This window comes from Pseudoliparis swirei, chromosome 23, assembly GCF_029220125.1.
Source record: "Pseudoliparis swirei isolate HS2019 ecotype Mariana Trench chromosome 23, NWPU_hadal_v1, whole genome shotgun sequence".
NCBI lineage: Eukaryota > Metazoa > Chordata > Actinopteri > Perciformes > Liparidae > Pseudoliparis > Pseudoliparis swirei.
The window spans coordinates 13,312,424-13,330,958 of NC_079410.1; the positions used below are offsets into that span (position 1 = coordinate 13,312,424).

The 18,535-nt window shown below is 43.4% G+C and overlaps 2 protein-coding genes across 9 annotated transcripts in view; one reads left to right on the top strand and one right to left on the bottom strand.

The window, feature by feature from the left end:
- Positions 1–401: 401 nt before the first annotated feature.
- Positions 402–5,691, bottom strand: qtrt1 (queuine tRNA-ribosyltransferase 1). The gene is made up of 9 exons (XM_056406163.1): positions 5,276–5,691; positions 5,105–5,173; positions 4,846–4,984; positions 4,545–4,739; positions 4,032–4,170; positions 3,852–3,927; positions 3,635–3,744; positions 2,601–2,685; positions 402–1,842 (listed from the first exon to the last, which is right to left on the bottom strand). Exons 1-9 carry the CDS (start codon positions 5,561–5,563, stop codon positions 1,690–1,692), a joined length of 1,254 nt encoding a protein of 417 aa, XP_056262138.1. The 5' UTR covers positions 5,564–5,691; the 3' UTR covers positions 402–1,689.
- A 119-nt stretch (positions 5,692–5,810) lies between these two features.
- dnm2a (dynamin 2a) overlaps positions 5,811–18,535 on the top strand; it is a 33,097-nt gene continuing 20,372 nt past the window's right edge. For 5 of the 8 annotated variants that reach the window (XM_056406155.1, XM_056406154.1, XM_056406156.1 and 2 more), the window contains exons 1-3: positions 5,812–6,262; positions 17,295–17,368; positions 17,565–17,714. In XM_056406155.1, the coding sequence (XP_056262130.1) occupies positions 6,102–6,262; positions 17,295–17,368; positions 17,565–17,714 (385 nt within the window). In that variant the 5' untranslated portion in view covers positions 5,812–6,101. Of the gene's footprint in view, positions 6,263–17,294; positions 17,369–17,564; positions 17,715–18,535 lie in introns of all 8 variants that reach the window. The other 3 variants (XM_056406157.1, XM_056406161.1, XM_056406159.1) reach the window with 2 other exon arrangements.

Consider the following 18,535-nt stretch of genomic DNA (forward strand, 5'->3'; position numbering starts at 1 on the left):
GCAGCAAATATGGAAGCAGCCGCTGGGGACTCCTGTTCTGTCGAGACCACTTCTCATTCCAGGGATGACACAAGAGCGACAATTACAAAAACAATACTCACGAAATAAATCGATTTACTCGTAAAATACGCATTCTCTGATATCAGCATTAAAACCCAATAGCTATACCCCGTGTAACCCTGAATGATAAACTGTCACACAGATCCACGGGATGCCCACATTCATCCGTGGAGACGTGCGCGTACTTGAACTACGATCACTTAGTCTATAGCCTATATTAATTATTTCCGCATGGAGAGCTATTTTCTTTTTTTTAGTCATGTTAGGCTATATTTAATAATATTAGTTTAAGGAGGCACTTCTTGCAGCAGTAGGTTATATACGAGGACACAGTCAATGTATTGAGTTAACTAATTGTTGCTTTATGCTATAAAAAGATAAAACATGAAATACACAGTTAAATCTATATTCTATATCTCTGAAAACGCTTCTACTCATGAAAGGGTTATATATTGCAACAATACAAGCTTTATATACAAAACTTCCTGAAGGCTATTGTAACATAAAATTAATATTTCAGCCATCTCTCATTGTAACTATAATTAACACACACGTGTGTTTCAGGGTGCAACACTTGAGAACTACACTTCTTATTCACGGCCATCATTTCTTGATCACGGTGCTGTGCTAGATATTAAGATTGCCTGACACTCATCACATGTCACAGATTTAATCTCATAGAGCCTGTGGTCACAACAGATGCCCTAATGAAATTCAAATGTGGTGCTTAAGAGGACTGTTGACTCAAAGCCACAGACAACAGGTGTTATTCAAATCAACTTCCAATGATATATATTAATCACCCACCACAGAGCCAAAGCAGCACCTCTGTGAGCTCCAAACAAAACCTTCTCTCAGAGGGTCAAAACGGCTTATTGTCCATACCGATGACAAAATGTAGATTAACAATGGGAAAGAATGAGTTGAAATATTTAACTGCATGCTGACTTAAGGTTGTGACTAATTTGGATATGAATGCATTGTGTCCTCCTACATTTGAATTCATATGATACTGTTATTTTTTACCTGAAAACAGATGAACTGGTTTGAACTCTTTTAGAAACATTGCTTAGCATTTCATTCAGTTTCCGTCCATTTGCCCTCTGGTGGTGATCCTGACAAGCACACAACTGTAGCGAGCTACCTTCATAATCCGTCAGTGAGCTGACAACCACTGGTCTGTGAGGACGTCGGTTAAAACACTACAATACATGGACATCTATTCATCTCGTGCCTTTGGCAAAAACGCAATACCATGTTGATGAAAAGGCAAACAATTTCATTTCAAGTGGGTGGGCCTAGCTCTGTAACCATGGTAACAACCAAAAGTGTCTGAGCATATGAGGAGATAGTTCATGTGTTTCAAACCTCATTTAAACACCATTTAGTTGCACATCATCCTAATGTGTACTGAAGACAATTCGCAGCGGCTGAGTAAAGAAAAAGACAATCAGGCGTTCTCCTTGGAGATAAAAAAAAATATGTTACTCATTGCCCACAAAACTGGCAATTTACATAACAATATGAACAAAGAGTAAAAAAAAACCAATAACCCATTAAAAAAGTCATTAAAAAGATATAAAATCTCTTCAGTCACTGTTTGACATCCCCCTTGTGAGCACGGCGGTCCTACTCCAATGTCACGTTGACGGAGGCCAGTGCGTCCACGGCCCAGCCGGGGTACTGGTCACGGGAGGGAAACAGTCGCTTCATGAACGTCCGTATAAACTCAGGGAAGCAGCCCTCCACAATGCTCTGCCTCACAGAGCGCATCAAGGTGAGCTGCAAAGAGAAACGTTTGATGATTCACTAAGAGAAAACAATGCGATTATTGACCTCCAGTGGGGAATCGTCTCACCTTTAGAGTGCATGGGTCTGCACAGACCTGGTTTGCTGCTCTGGCATTATCAAAACCATGAAGATTCACGGCAGCATTTGAGGGCAACGCGTAAATGTTAAATACTTGTGACATTTCACGGTAGAGTGGCGGCCCAACAGGCCAACCAACACAGAGAGATAGAGTCAACTTAAAACGTGGCTTTAATGTAAAAAAATATAAAAATAAAGAGAAGACTATTGTTGCATAATCAGACATCATCCATTATGCTCTCCAAACATGAATATTATGCTTTGGGACACATCTGTCACAAAGGGAGAATCTTCATGGTTTTGATAATGCCAGAGCAGCAAACCAGGTCTGTGCCACTTTGAGGTTCAGAGATTACTGAAGGATGAAATGACCGGGGTCGAGGCGAGGACGTCATCTAAAATCATGTCGCATACATTCACAAAGTTCAACACCTCTCGTCATCTTTCTGTCTGAGCGATTAAGACTTGAAACACATGATGTACACTTGTGGCTCTGGTTTATACCGCTCCGTGGCTCGATTGCAGATTAACGCATGACATGCATGAACTGATGAAACACACTTGATACAGTATTTTTGTTGTTAAGCGGTAAAATGTTTTTGTTCTTTAATCCTGATTTCATCTCGAGTTACGATGTGCTGGAACTGGTACGAGTCGTTTCCGATACTGACCTGGTAGGCGATGTTGTGGACGGTGATGTGATGCATGGCTGCCGTGTCACTCTTAAACAGAGCATGAAGGTAAGCCCTACTATGTCTGAAACAGAAGACAGGCTTATTATTCACATCGTTATTCAAAATACATGCGGCCCAAAACGTCTCAACAATGAAGCACTCATAACATTGGCCTAAAAAATACCAGATCACAGTATTGCGGGGTCTTGTTTTGGGCTGAAGGATGTAATAAAAAAGTATCTAATAGTGATTATTGTGACGGATATTGCCATTGTGATATTATATGCGATATTAAGAGGTAATGATAATCTTTTACAGAAATGTATTTACAAACGCACCCACATAGAGGCAATAAATAATAAGCGCTGGACAGAAAAGCATTATGAAGGCTTATACCTGATGCTTTAGTCTGGTGGTAGTTAAGTTGCATGTAGCTTTGTACAGATATTTAATTGTTTGCATTTCCTGTAGATTCTATATTCTCACTATTTGTTATGGTTTTATGAATGTATGTGTGTGTATATTATATATATATATATAGTAAAAGTTGGTGAATAATGTTGGTAGGGATCAGTGTCAAACCTAGTTTTCTTATCTCTGTATAATATGATGTTTAGGCTGGGAACTCTGCAGCATGACAATATCCAATTAAAAATTGTATTTAAAAAAAATGTTGCCTTCAAAAAATATTGCGCCTCATCCAGTAGGCCATATTGGACTTCGATAACATTTTGATCATTGTGAAGCCCTAGTTTCATTGCAGAGAATTGACGTCATGAAAATACTTTAAATTATTAAGAAAAAAATGCATTAATTAAGGTAATATTGTATCGCCAACACATCCCTCTTACACCAAAGTGAAGTAATTGTCTTTTGAGCAAACAAGTCCAACGGGGTCTTCTTGTGCACTTCAAATATTTTAATAATTGTTCTCGTGGAGCAAAAATGCTTTGAAAACAATGAGCATTATCGTGTGAGCCAACACCTCGAGGCTCACAAAAGAATTTAGGTTTAGTTTGTTCTTGACTTACTTCTTGCACGTATGACACTGACATTCTGGGTCTATGGGCTGGAAGTCCTTTGCGTACTGCTTCTGTTTTACTTGAAGAGATCCCCAAGGAACCAAGGCACAGCCAAACCTCTGCAAAAAAAAACCAAAAACATGACAGCATTTTTTTGATGTGGAATGAAAAACTGCTCAATGAATTGTATCTGGGATCATCAGTGTGTGAGGTAAAGATTGCTTACTGCAGTGCGGGTGGGGAACACACAGTCGAACATATCGCACCCCAGAGCAACGCACACCACCAAATCCACAGCGTACCTGCAGATCATGGGGATTATACACACAGTCAATTCATAAAACCCATAAACACCACCACAGGGGCTGAATACATATGAAATGATTCCTTTATTAGGCAAACCTACCCCACACCCATGAGGTATCGAGGCTTTTCTCGTGGCAGGTGGTCGGTGCTCAGGGTGACCATGCGCCAGAAGTCATTCTTCTCTTCTCCGCCACTCAGGCCGCCGATGGCAAAACCGGGAACATCGCGTTGAGTCATTTCTGCAGGAAGGGGATAAGATGACAAAAGCATAAGTTTGAGCTCTCATCATCGGTGTCAAACTGTTGAGAAGTGGCGAGTTTATAACTAGACCTGACATGCAAGTGTGAATGTGTATTTCTGTTTTCTTTGCCAAAATGACCACTGTTGCCTAAATATCGTTGCACGATATTTCTGCACTTTCAATTTGACATGATGCGTTTTAATGTCCTGAGACTTTTAACTATTACAGTGAAAGCCACCTGACATCTGTTTGATTCACACATACTGCCTCGCTGAGTCGAGACGTAAAGGCTGATTAACATTCATGGACCAAATGGAATGTTTAGAAACATGATGGAAGGCGATCAAGATTAGAAATAAGATGTATTCATACCATCTAGACAGGCCTTGCGCAGCTCCGCATTCAGCCCTCCCTGGATGATGGCAAAAAGGTTCTGCTTGTCTGAATTTTTATTGGCTGCAATGCAACGGTCCAGCCAGCGAATGGAGCGATGCATGGCCTCCTCCACGCGAGGTCCTGTCACGGTACTGCTGACTACATCGTCCAGCTGCATCATGATGTCCGACCCTGAAAGAAAAGAGAGGTAGAGAGAGACTGTCTTTTATCTACTGGGACACAGAGGACCAAGACTTTGTTATTTAATACAGATTAAATTATTTTGATCATTGCAGACCCAGACTGTTCTGTATGCTGATGGACTTCTCTGGACTTAGGAGGATCTCTTTGCCATCGTAGGGGGACTTAAACTTCACACCTTCCTCCGTGACCTCTGAGAGCTCAACGAGAGACACCATCTGAAACCCGCCGCTGTCCTGGAAGCAGAGGAACGTGAACCACAAGATTTCAACACAGAGCTCATCAGCCAACTCTTGTACTTTTGTGAATGTGTATTCATCCCCTGTGACTGGTTGATTTAGGAAAGCTACACTCACAGTTAAGAGATTCCTCTTCCAGTTCATGAACCCATGTAAACCATTGGCTTTCTCGATCAAATCAGGCCCCTGCAAGCAGTGGAGTTTAAATTAAAAAAAAACATATTCGGAAAAAGAAAAGTAGTCGTGAATTCATGCAGCCATGAGAGTTCCTGTTGTCGTGTGGCCTACCGGTCTCATGCCCAGGTGGTATGTGTTTCCAAGACAAATCTGACAGCCAAGACCCTCCAGCTGATCCACAGTGATTCCTTTCAGAGTCCCCTGAGTACCGACAGGCATGAACACCGGGGTGCTGACGGCACAGTGTGGCAGTATTAGATCACAAGCTCTTGCTTTCGTCACTGGGCATTCAGCGACGACGCGCAGAGCGAGGGGAGACGCTGCAGACAAAGCTTTCTTCAGAGACATGTTGTTTTCTGAAGCGCTTGCCTCGGCTCCACACTCTGTGGCGGCGGCCATGTTGCAGTGGCCATGTGACGTTAAGCCGCGGCTCCAACTGATAATCGCGTTGACCAATCGGAAACCAACAGTTAGCTGAGAGCGAAGAAAACGCCTTTTAAGTGTCCAATCAGAATGTTCGCGCGATGGAAGGACAGCGAAATGAGCCAATAGGCGACTCGGTTTGACAGACAAGAGGCGGGTCTACGCGCGCCGGTTTTTTGATCGGATGTCGTCTCCTGTGACCGGATGGTGTTGGTGGAGAGGAAGTTTTGTTTTGCGAGTTTTTCCGTCCGTTTCGACTGACCTGGAATCAAGTTAATGAGCTTAAAAGAGCACGGAATGATATTCGTGTGAATTGCATTGCCGGTAACCGCTCAAGTGTCCAAGCAGAGAAAAAAAGCCCGAGCTGTTTGAAGCGGAGGAACTCCACCGTTTCACTTCAGAGTAACCCGAGAGCTCCTTCCTGCTAAGCTAACGTTACCGAGCTAGCCAGCGCGGCTGGCGTTGGACTCTGGTTTGTGTTGTGCAGAAAGGAGCTCTCCGAGCCCACGGAGCCATGGGGAACCGGGGCATGGAAGACCTGATTCCCCTCATCAACAAGCTTCAAGACGCCTTCAGCGCCATTGGCCAGAGTTGTAATTTGGACCTTCCTCAGATTGCTGTGGTTGGTGGACAGAGCGCCGGAAAGAGCTCCGTCTTGGAGAATTTTGTTGGCAGGTATGTTACGCGTGTGTGGTTAATGTAATTGGCCGTTTCAATCAAGTAATAGTTTATTTAAAATGCTTATTGCGTGTTTTTATGTTCTCAAACAAGCTCAGCTAATGTTGGCTACTCTACCAGAACTGCCCTGAAAGTCCAAAGGGCTGCAGGTTTAACAACTTGACGCACACACGCCCTTTACGTTACTAGTGGGCCGGGAGGGAAACCTTTTTTATGAAGTTTAGTGTCCGAGGGGTCAAAGTGTTCAAGCCGCGATGGGTGAGAAACATGCTCCAGTTGGCTCAAGTGTTTGTTCTGATCAAGACTTTACTCAATATTTGCCCTCAAACCATCAGTAACAGTCTTCTGTACTGCTTACCCCCACATGTTGACATTTGCAACATTACTTTTAGAATAAAAATGACCAATTAATGTGTGTATTTAAATTGCACCATGTGGCACTTTATTTTCAGTGTATCACAGTGTAGTTTAAATTGTTTGGCCATCCCTCTGGTCAGCCTCAGTTCTGAATGGGAACTTTTCCTGTGGCACTATTTACGTCCTCTGATTTTGCATTAATTGTTTGGTGGAAGCTTTATTGAGTCACATGACATTGTATTGTTAGATTATATGTTTATTCTTTCTGATGTGAGAGTACAAACATGTTTTTGGGAAGGTCAGCAAAAGTGAAACGGTGGAGGCAGTGCGAGCCACTATCTTTATTTGCTGATGTAGAGTTTTGCAACTGAATTTATATCCAGCCTACATTACGCAACACATTGCTTTTCACTTCATGACACAGTCTTTTGGCAACATTCTGTCAAACAGCACACGCTCACATCTGCCGCAGGCACAACTTCCCTTCCATCTTCCTCTTTTGTTTCAGTCTTTTGGCAAAACACAAGAAATTAAGGAAATACACATCTTTCTATTCTCTGGGGTGTGAAGGTTAAGCTGCACTGCTCCTCAACAGGCTGGTCCTGTTGTCCTCTCCCACACCAGCAGTGAGTGAGATCACCGACAGATAAAGAAACAAAACAAGCTCGCTCTAAAAGCAGCTTGTTTAGCAGGTTTCCACCCCATTGAGAGGCACTCACCGTGTAACCCAACCCACACAAGGATCGCACACAGGCCTGCCGGCATAGAAGAGGAAGTATATTGGCTGTTGAGGTGGAATGCAGACAGGCCTTTAGTTACACACACGCACACGATACTACTACTCAGTGCACAGTAATGCAGATGAGTGGGACTATCTTTTTATTCAAACAATAAAAAGTACAGCAGCTACTTTGTATGCCTGTTGCTGCTGTGTAGGTGAACTTGAGGGCAGACAAGGTGACACAGTAGAAGAAAGAATTGTAGCTACAAGGTCGAGTCTCGCTTCAACCTGGAAGTAGTTGGGAGGTGCTGCGTATCACCATAGCAACGGGTGCGTTCATGTCATGACTCATTGTTGATCTAAGGGCTTGTTTGAGTTCAGAAGCAGCCGCAACCTAATTCAAATACCATGTCCAGGCACCCGTTGCACAAAATGACAATTTGTTTTTAGTGCGGCAGGATAATTGATTTGCAAAGTCTCTGTGGTGACGATAGTCTTCCACCATTAGCACTGAGCTGCTGTTGCTGCCAGGAACTGAGTTGCATGTTTTGTGCAAAAGACTGGCTTCATCCCCGTGTCCCCAGGCATGCAAACAATCCCTCGTTCTCTTTCTAAGGCACTGGCGACAACAGCAACAGAGTCGGTTGGTGCTCGGACGTAAAACGCACCCCCGATTTCTGTCTCCTGCCTGATCTCCATGCTGATGTCATCATCAGATAGAGTAGAGGGAATTGTTGCTGGACCATGTGTCGTTACTCTCTCTGAGTTGTCATCGTCCTGATCTCTAGCCCAGGCGAGTCAGGTGGTTGAGGGTTTCTCTCCCTGTTTTTGTTGACGTGATTCGGGCCTGTGTTCCCAACAAGTTTAGTGGAGACAAGGACACATTGACTTGCTGGTCTGCAAACTTTGCTGGGCAGAAGCTTATCAAATCACAGCCTCACGTATTTGTTAATGTTGTCGTCTTTTGGAAGCACGTGTGTGTATCTGTTATGCTGTTAAGATAAAGGGAACCCTATGTTTTCTGACCCATTGAACATACCCTAAATACACTATTCCTGTTACATTATGGTAACAATCATTTGGCCTTAACATTAGAGGTCTACGGCACCTTTTTCATGACAGATGCAGGTGTATTTAATAACGATAATGTTGGTGGCATTCCATTCAGGTTTGTCAGCGCCATTGCCCTGATGGTGTGTCTGCTGTTCACTGGCATGGCTTACTCCCAACTACAAGGACCAGGCGGTATATCCAACAACGTTCCTATTTAACCTTTCAGTGTTATTTATGTCCCGGCTTTTGTCTGTTTGATGCATGCGCCATCACAACATAATTAACTCTCAGTTTATAGATAGGCCTTATTATTTGAGACGTGTCTCAATTGTGTCACGTCACTGCCATCAGCCCAGGAGAGAGGAGCATACGTCATATCTATCACAGCAAGCTGGTCTGGGTGGAGGAGGTTCTTATCAGATCTGTAGCAAGCCGACTACTAAGAAACCAGGCGTGTTTAAAGCCTTTTAACCGTTGTCCTTTAATGCTGTACGAAATCTTAATAACGAATGTTGTTCGTCTTCCATAAAGAATTGAATGTGGCAGAAAACGACCTTGTTGGCATCATTAAAACCTATTTGATGACTGTTGGTGTTCTATGTATTTCTCCATTTATAGCAGTAGACTTGCTGTTGGCGTCAACATGGATATTATTACCTTCGCATTGAAAATGCGGAAGGTAATGTTTTGATCGCCGTGTATTTGTGTGCGTGTTATTCGCATAAGTCAAAAAGTATTAAACCGAATCGCATGAAATTTGGTGGGATGATTGGTTATTATCCGGGGACCATTTGATTAGATTTTGGGATCGATCGGGTCAAAGGTCAAGGTCATGAAAAGGTCAAAATCTTCTTTTTACCATAGCACGGTCAATTTTTATGTTCATAATTCAATGCCCAATCTTGTGATATGCGAAGGTATGCGCTCTACCGAGTGCCCATTCTAGTTTTAAATGTGTAAATGCTTGTGTGTAGCACAGTGCACATCCCTGTGAGCAAGAAGAACATACATCCAAACGGCAAAGAGCAAAGAGATTTAGGTCGAGCTGGAAAAGGATGGGCGGCCAAGTGCGGCTTCTTGGGAGCCACAGTAATAGACTGTGGTGCCTGGATGCGTGTAGCCATAATTATATATCTATTGCCACACCAGAGACCCATGCAATAAGTCCCACCGAACCACAACCATGTTTTTGTGTACTTGTCCCTCCCGTGAGAGCGTAGCATGACCTCAGAGTTTCACACACCGGTTTCCATGTTTGAGAATGACCCTGGTCAGGTGGTTGCTCTGCCTGTTTGTAAGAGGCAGGGCGAGGGGAGTTGGCTCTTCGATCGCTCCCTCCCCGACTCTCTCTTGCTTTCTCTAGTCGTAGAGGGAGGCTCACAGACTGATGCTCTTTGCTCGGCCATCCATGATGCAGGACATGATACACAATCTGCTCGGCCTCGTCTATCATTCAAAGCGCATCAATAATGGAATCCTGACCGCTTGCTTCTTTTCAATATGCCGTTCATCCAATTCTTTCTCTGAAGATGGACTGGTTCAACCCAGAAGGCATTTGTGAACAAATAGTTTGTGTATTTTTAGGTCAACGATGATTGATGCTTCATTTTATTACTTTGAATCTTAGACAAGGGGCCGCCCAATGTTGAGCTGAATCTGAGGGCCTAGCTGTGTGAGACTACAGTTCCCAGAGTGCAGCAGCAGCAGCAATCAGTGTTGCTTATTAGGAGCACCTGTGGGGATGCTCTGATGCATTTTGCAAAGACAAGCAACAGAGAGAAGACGCTTCAGGTCACTCCACGGTTCAACCCAAAGACGACAATGGTGACTACAGGACTGGACTGGAGGCTGACATTAAGACAGAGGATGAGGAGGCAGGTCTTGATGAACAGCAAGAAGCCGACATTGATAGATCTGTAAATGAAGGTGAAACAAAGTTGGCGGAGATGAGAGACATTGTTCAAACAAACCTGTGGTCAAGGTATGGAAGCAGTGAACTTCCTGTTGCAATCCTGGAAGCAGAAAGAGCCAATGGGAAAGCGGGAGGAATGGTCTGCTATGGCTTGGATGAAATCGCCAAAGTGCATCAAGGAATTGAACCTGAGAAGTTGAAAAGATTCTTCCCAGAAGTCGAACTTAATGAATTGGAAAGGCCAGAAGAGGTTGAACTTCTCATTAGCCACCGAGAGGGAAGACTCGCTCCCCAGAGGGTAAAAATCATCGGAGACCTGGTCTTGTGGGAGAGTCCATTGGGGAAGACAGTGGGTGGAGCACATCTCGACTTATTTGAGGAAGTGGAGGTTGCAGCATATGAGTCCAAAACACACTTCGCTCGCTCCATGAGGGCAGCTGCTGTCAAATATCAAGAAATCACAAGTCCAACCACTGACACAGTCCAGCTACTACAGAAGGATGTGGCTCAGACCAAATTTACAGGTGCCAGTAACCGTGAGTTCCTTGAGTGGTGGCACTGGGACAGCATTGGAGCTGCATGTGAGCCGAGATGTGGAGGATGCCGATGTGGCAACTGTCCACCGGGAGGAAAAGAAATGACCCTCGTAGAGGAGAGGGAGCTGGAGATCATTAAAGGAGGCCTCACCTACAAGGAGGGGGATGCTCACACACCAGATCCACATTGGGACGCAAAGTATCCTTGGACGGTAGATCATCTTCTCTCCCAAACAACAAAGGTGCAGTCAAGGCTTGTTTCTTAAGAATGGAAAAGCAACTAAGTAGAGAACCGGACTGGAAAGTCGCATATGCTACCCAGATCAATGACACGGTCAAACGAGGGGCAGCCATAAGACTCACCAACGAGATCATGGACGAGTGGAACGGACCAGTGTGGTACGTCAGCCACCTGGTGGCGCCAAACCCTCATTCTGTGACAACACCAGTTCGTATTGTGTGGAATAGTAGCCAGAAATACAAAGGCATGAGTATGAATGATCTTCTTCTGAAGGGACCAGATGTTCTCAACCTTATCAGAGCTGTCCTGCTAAGGTTCAGAGAAGGGACGTATGCATCTCTAGGAGACATCAAAAAGATGTACAACTCTGTATGGCTGGAGGAGCGTGAGATGCATCTACACAGGTTCCTCTGGACAAAGAGACAGTGTTCGACTGCGGAAATTCTAGTGAGAGTTTCTTGTAACTGGAGACATCCATGAGTACATTAGCAATTTCTTGAAGAGGTCATTCTTGCTGTGAACTCTCGGCAGCATCTTAGCGCCATTTATCTGTCTGTTAATTATTTCCTTTCCGTCAGCCAACAGTTGCATTGTTCTTTATCTTTGTCTCCCTCGCTGCCATTCCTCATCCAGGGCTTTCTTTACTGTCCGCCGTGTGAACAAATGCCTGCATGCTCCACATTATGTGCATGACCCAGTGCTGAACCACAATTTTTTTGCTGATGTAAGGAACATCCAGAATGTTCCCCAATGTTTCACCCCAGGACTGCAGTCTGAGAGTAGCCCACCTCCTCTCTTCTCTCCGGTCCTGTGGCTGACACATTGCTGACAGTCTGAAGTCAGCAGGCAGGCTGAGCACCTCCGTTTCCTCCCCTCGTGCCTGTAGGTCTGGCAGGGAGGAAACGGAGAATGTGGGTCAGTGACATGCTCTGCTATGATTGTTCCAGGACTGGGGCGGGTGATCACCACCAGATGGAGTGTGTTTGCAGAGCAGCAGAGGGGCTGTCATAATTGGGAGGGGTGTACCGAAGACTGGGTGGAGGACCGTCATCTGAGGGCCGTCTAGGCAACTTTGTCCATGACTCATGTAGTTAAACATTCTTCAGGTACCCTGTCACGTTAAGGGGAACAGACGAGCCAATTGCGAGAAAGCTCACAGGTTTTCCTTTTTCGGTTAGTTTCTCATTAACGCACTGTTGCACAGAGAGCATTTGAGCGTTGCCACTTCATGCAATGCTCAATGCATTACGGTGTAATTACAGTGCCTTGCAAAAGCATTCACTCTCCCCAAAAAATCAGGCAAAAAAAAATCAATTTATATTCCACGTTGTAATGCAACAAAATTGGAAAACAATAATAGGGGTGAATACCTTTGCAAGGCGCTGATGCAAGTTTCTAGTTGAGAATGTGCACGTTGAAAAAATGTCAAGTCCCAGGCCCGAGTAGGGATGGGTTTCGTTTTTTTCCGATACCGGTGCTAAACTGATACTTTTAAAACGATAACGGTGCCTGAACCGATACTTTCTTTTAAAAACGCACAATGAGGACATTAAAAACCTCTTTGGCCATATTCCCTGTAAAAGCCGTTATCATGGAGCACTGACACACAACGGATATCGGACTGTTAACAAACACAATATATGTTCTCCGTTATATGATGTGTGTGTATATATATATATATTGTCTAGGGATGCACCGATCTGATCGGCGCCGATCCATATCGGCCGATATTCCCATTATCGGTTTTGATCGGCGTTCTCAAAACGGCCGATCAGATGACGTAACATCTGCGAGAACTATCAGACGTTTCAATCGCCGCGCACCGCAACGGAGACGATGCGAGGGCCGCAGAGTGAGAGGTCCACGAGGGGATCCTCACCACCGAGCGGCGTCCCCGTCCCCCGAGTTGAATCTCTGGGTCAACTCAGCCGACTCTCACATGTCTGCCCCTAGAGACTGATGCTCACGGTAAACACATTCCATCGGGAGCGCGCGAGGGTTTTGATAAAGTTAGCGGAAGGATTTAAGTGACAACATCCGGTTTTGCAAAGTTAGCGGAAAGAACCACGTGAAACAACATCCGTTTATCAAAATAAGATGTCGACAAATCATACACTAACACAGTGGTCTCCAAACTACGGCCCGCGGGCCGGATTCGGCCCGCCTCCCCATTTGGACCGGCCCCCTGAACAATACCAGACGCGTTCCGATTTATTATTTTTTTCACCTGGCCCGCTGCCGTTGAGATTGCAGTGAGACGCAGAGAAAATGTGAAGTGGTGCTCTTCACAATAAAACATCTTTGATGGACGTGTCGCGTCTCGGCCCCCCCCCCCCCCCCCCCCCGGCTGGCCCTCCAGCAGACAAGGGAAACGTTATGTGGCCCTCCCAGGAAAAAGTTTGGGGACCCCTGCACTAACATATAAAAGTAAACAATGAACTGATTTTGTATCTTTATAGATCGTTTCTGAGATTTAGCTAAAATTATGCTCACATAAAAACATTTTTACTGTACCAAGGAAGAGTTTATAAAAATAAGTCAGACTTTTGTATGTTAAGAAAAGTCCTGTATATAGAATTCCCCAAGAGTTCCAGTAAATGAATGATGCAGATGTGTTCCATACATATCTGAAATCCCCTACAATAGCAATCAAACAATTTTAATGTATCAATTCTGACATTTTTAAAAGTAAAAGTCCAAAATGTTTAAAGAAATCGGTAATTTCTTAAATGTTTGAGTTGCTTTATATATGTATTTCCTCATAGTCCTAGGCAATAATGCTACGCAATAAATAGAATGCTTCAATCGACACCGTGATCGGTGATCGGTATTATCGGATCGGCAGATACTGATTTCAGTGATCGGTGATCGGCACCAAAAACCTGATCGGTGCATCTCTAATATAGTCATGTGCAGACCTTATAGGCAGGGGTGCACATAACTGGTACGCAGGTACGCATGCGCGAAGATAATCAACAATGCGTAATTCCACTTGTGTTACTTCGCGCCTTTGCGTACTTAACCGATCTGTTATTGATCGTCGCTACACAACAGCATGCCATTTCTGTCTCTACGTGTCGCGTTAACACTTCTCGGCTCTCGTCTCGCGCGCCGCAGAGTACGCGCATCGGGACCGAGCACACAGTACTTTGGGTACTTAGAGAAGCGCTATATAAGATTGAAGGTTATTATTATTATTAATATGATGTGATGTGGAAATGGCAATTCTTGCAAAAAAGGCTGGTGGTGAATTGGGTCACGAGGGGTTTTCATTTTCTAAACGTTGATCCCCAGAATAAACATACACATTAAATACATTAATTTATGTTAGCTTCATTAGGAGACTAGTCAGCAAGTTATACAAAGTGATTAATGGTCATATCACAACCTCTATTCACAAATGTAAAACTATTATGTGAAAGAAAGCGTGAATGACCATATGAATGACATAATATCTGCTCTCAGGAGCAGCAGCCCTGTGCAGTGGGAAGCCGATCTGCATCCCCCAGGAGATATCGACTGTAAACAGAGAGTGTGTGCTGTATCGTCACCAGAAGCAATATTCAGATGCACTCACTGCAACAAGGCCTTGGTCTTGCGTGTTGGGTCATCTGGACGGAAGTTCAGATGACCCAACACGGAGCAAAAACAGTCACTTGCATCCCCCACACACACACACACACCTACATGGGGGTGCAAGACGCCACAGATGGAGTGAGTACCAAACACCATCTCTCGGTACTCACCTGAGTAACTCACTGAAAGTTATGTGCACCCCTGTGTATATATACATATGTAAATATGTACTTATGTATGTGCATATATGTATTTATGAATGTATATATATATATGAATGCATATATAAATATATATACTTATGTGTGTATATATGTATGTACATATATGTACTTGTATATATATATATTTATCTTATTTAAAACATACAACAAATTGTTGTTTTTTTACCAGTGAGGGAGTGACAGCGAGTGACAGTTACTCGTTCCCACAATTTGTCAGTAACAATGTTTCCATGGCGACCTTGTCAGTGACGTCACGAAGATGAATGGCATGATACTAACACAATACAATAACAATTCTGACCAGATTTGCCCTTAAAATGTCCAGGGTGCCACATATGTAAATATGTACTTATGTATGTGCATATATATGTATTTATGAATGTATATATATATATATATATATATATAGTTATAGGGTTAATCCTGTCACTGTTTTGATGGGCAAAGAGAACAACCAATTAGAGGTGCTGAAGATGACACGTGACAAATAAAGTTTTTCTTCTGACAGCGAGAGGTGCCACTGAAACAAAGTGATGCCCCACGGTCTTTATTCCTCCGTCATTATATTCCCGGTAACACCGGGTATACAGCCGGGATCGCTGTACATCAACACATCTGCTACGAGCTATCTTAAACATGGTTATAATGGCTCATTTATTATTTCTTGGGCTACTTTTATGAATGCAAGACTTGCAATAAACGTTCCGGTACTAATCTGAGTTGAGGCTGCTCGTCATCATCAGTCTCCACGTGTTCAGGGGGACCAGTGACGGTCTCCCCATCTCGTCCAGCCTGACGCTGGTGTGCTCGACACGGGTTCACGCAGTCACACACGGTGCAGCCTCCGCTGTCAAACTTAAATATGACAGGCTATCGTAACCTGCTGACAGGGCGGAGTCACCAGAGAAGTTCACAACAATAGTTTTTTTCAATTTCAATCGGCTCAGGCACCGGGAGGAAGCACCGAAATGTGCGTTGCGTTTCGGTCCGGGTAATACCGGTTGTATTGGAACCGGTGCCACATTGGCTGGTTTAGTTAAGACATTATTGTAGGTGTCATGTTACATGTATCGACGCAGACAGGACTCACACAAACCCCAACAGTGGCCAGCCGAAACCACACGTCTTGCCTGTCCTTTTAATAGGCAGTAAATTGAGCAGCAGGGAACAAATGTATTGATCAAAAAACACCACATGACAAAATATCACCCGTGAAGGGTAAATCCACCCTGAAACTGAATGAATATTAAGCTATTCCAATGATTTTAAACGGATTATGTGTTTACAAACATAAATGACATCCCCCCCAAATTGGAAATTAGTGTTTTCCAGGTCGTTTCATGACTCATTGGAGCGCCATGAAATTGGCTAAATCTCTTCTCCTTCGCCCTCTTTTTAGTTGGCAAACAGCAGAACTTGCTCATCACTGCCAACATCTGGTAAAGAATGAGACAGACAGCCCGGCTGACCAAATCATCATTTCATGGTCGGGACATGTCTGACAAAATCAACATAAACACAGGTCAATGTCCACAGCTGTGCTGTATGATCGGCTATATTGACGTTTCCATGTGTGATTACAGAGAAAGTTAGAGAACAGAAAGTCAGACAGGTCCTCCTGTTCTCTCTGGTTACTTATACTGGGTTGTAATGCAGCCAAATTCACAATATAGTGGTTTTCAAAAACATATGTTTGGGTTTTGTTGTCAGACCACTGAGTGAGTCTGAAGTAGTTGTTAAATCACAGTCCATCAATACATTTGATGTTAACCAGCACAGCGGCCATTCCCGAGCTTCAGCTACAAAATCGTCGTCTGACATACTCAACATAAATCCAAGTTTACAATACATTAAATGTAACCGGCTGAATATAGACACATTCTGAGTCTGATCCACTGGGTTATGTTTGAGATATTTAAACAATTCTAATTTAATTGCTAAATGTATTCTTATCCCAGTCAAATCAGCAGCTTCATTGCCGGAGAAGTTGTTTCATTACTCCTTGTCTGTGGAGCAGCTCTAGGTTTTCTCCTTGGATGATAATTTAATTAAAGTCTTGTTTCAATATAACATCTGTGAATTCTATTTTAGGGTGGATTTCCCCCGTAACAGTGGGAGTGAGTGAATTGATCTCTTAAGGCCTAATGATGAGAGAAAATGACTGTCACATTTGATTTGTTGTGAGACAAGTTGGAGGCGTGAAATTCCCCTGCGTCCATCAATTTGCCAGAGGCCGCGCTGCAAGGAAAAGGACATTGTGCGTCATGAATAATTGAGCGTTCCTGCTCTCCTTCTGTTGCTCTGTCTCTCTCGATCCGGTTTTACCCATCATGCCCCCTCCTGTTTTGAGTTCCCTCCTTTTCATCCTTACTCCTGTGTGTTTATATTTATTCTGTCTGTCTTCCTCAGGGACTTTCTTCCACGTGGATCAGGCATTGTTACCCGGAGGCCTCTCATTTTGCAGCTGTTCTACAATAAATCAGGTGAGTGTCCGACACATCCACTCCTCCTGTCATTGTTGTCCTGCGCATGGCCTCTCTGCCACACTGCCTCAGGCTGAGCCCACTGTCTGCCATTTGCTGCCTCCATCTCTTTAATTTAATATTCTATTTTTCTCTTTCTTTCTGGCTTTTTCTTTCCACCCTCCCCCTGTTTATGTCTTTTTGCCCCTGTGTGTAGAATATGCTGAATTCCTGCACTGCAAAGGGAAGAAGTTTGTGGATTTTGATGAAGTGCGGTCGGAGATTGAGGCAGAGACCGAAAGGATAACGGGCTCCAACAAAGGCATCTCTCCCATCCCGATTAACCTGAGGGTCTACTCCCCAAACGGTAATGGACTCACGTCTTCTTGAAAAACACAAATACGGTTCACACGGTTTGCTCTTATGTAAAGTACACTTGCATGTTATATAACGATATTTAACTTGAGATGATATGAATTTGTCAACCAACCAGATTTTACAATACTGTTAATACCGTGGTATCCGTTTGTTTTAATATCTCTGGTTATATTAATAATAATGGGATTGTATCACGTCAATATAGTATTTCATGTGTCAGGTATTTATTTTAACTTCATGAAATAAATGAAGACATTCACATCGGGTTATTAGAATTTTGTTTAATTTTGCGAAAATTATTTATCACAATACACATTATAGTACTTATACAACTATTAAAAATAAACACATATGTCCCTTTTGTATTGATCTTATGTGTGTTTTACGTCAAGGGAAATTAACCATCACATTTGACAATTTTTCGTTCTCTGTAACACTTTTTAGTAATATAACCTCAGAGAGCGTTAATGTTTTTATGAAGTAAAAAAAGAAGAGATTTAGGTTTACAACAACTAACATCGGCCTCCTCCAATGTCTCGAACACGAGATGAAAGCTTCCTCTACCACCCCAGACACCCATTAAAATATTAGATTGAGGCAGATGGTGTCGATGTCTGTTGGTATAAAAGATGTCTGGTTGTATGAAAATGGAGGAAAATGAAGTCGACACACGCTTGAAAGAACAAAAGACTGTATTTATCTTGCGATGAAAAATAACATATAAACAACACTATGACTATGCTGAGTGTCTTCTCAGCACGGAAATTGACCTTTTTTTTCTATTAAGAAAGCTTTTGAATAACCAAATAC

What these genes read in the sequence shown, in the direction of transcription:
- qtrt1 (XM_056406163.1), bottom strand. Translation starts at nt 5,563, where the DNA reads ATGGCCGCCGCCACAGAGTGTGGAGCCGAGGCAAGCGCTTCAGAAAAC. An exon ending in CAGCATACAGAACAGTCTGG is followed by an intron (nt 4,740 to 4,845) that starts GTCTGCAATGAT and finishes CTTTTCTTTCAG; the next exon opens with GGTCGGACATCATGATGCAG. An exon ending in TGTTCCCCACCCGCACTGCA is followed by an intron (nt 3,745 to 3,851) that starts GTAAGCAATCTT and finishes TTTTTTTTGCAG; the next exon opens with AGGTTTGGCTGTGCCTTGGT.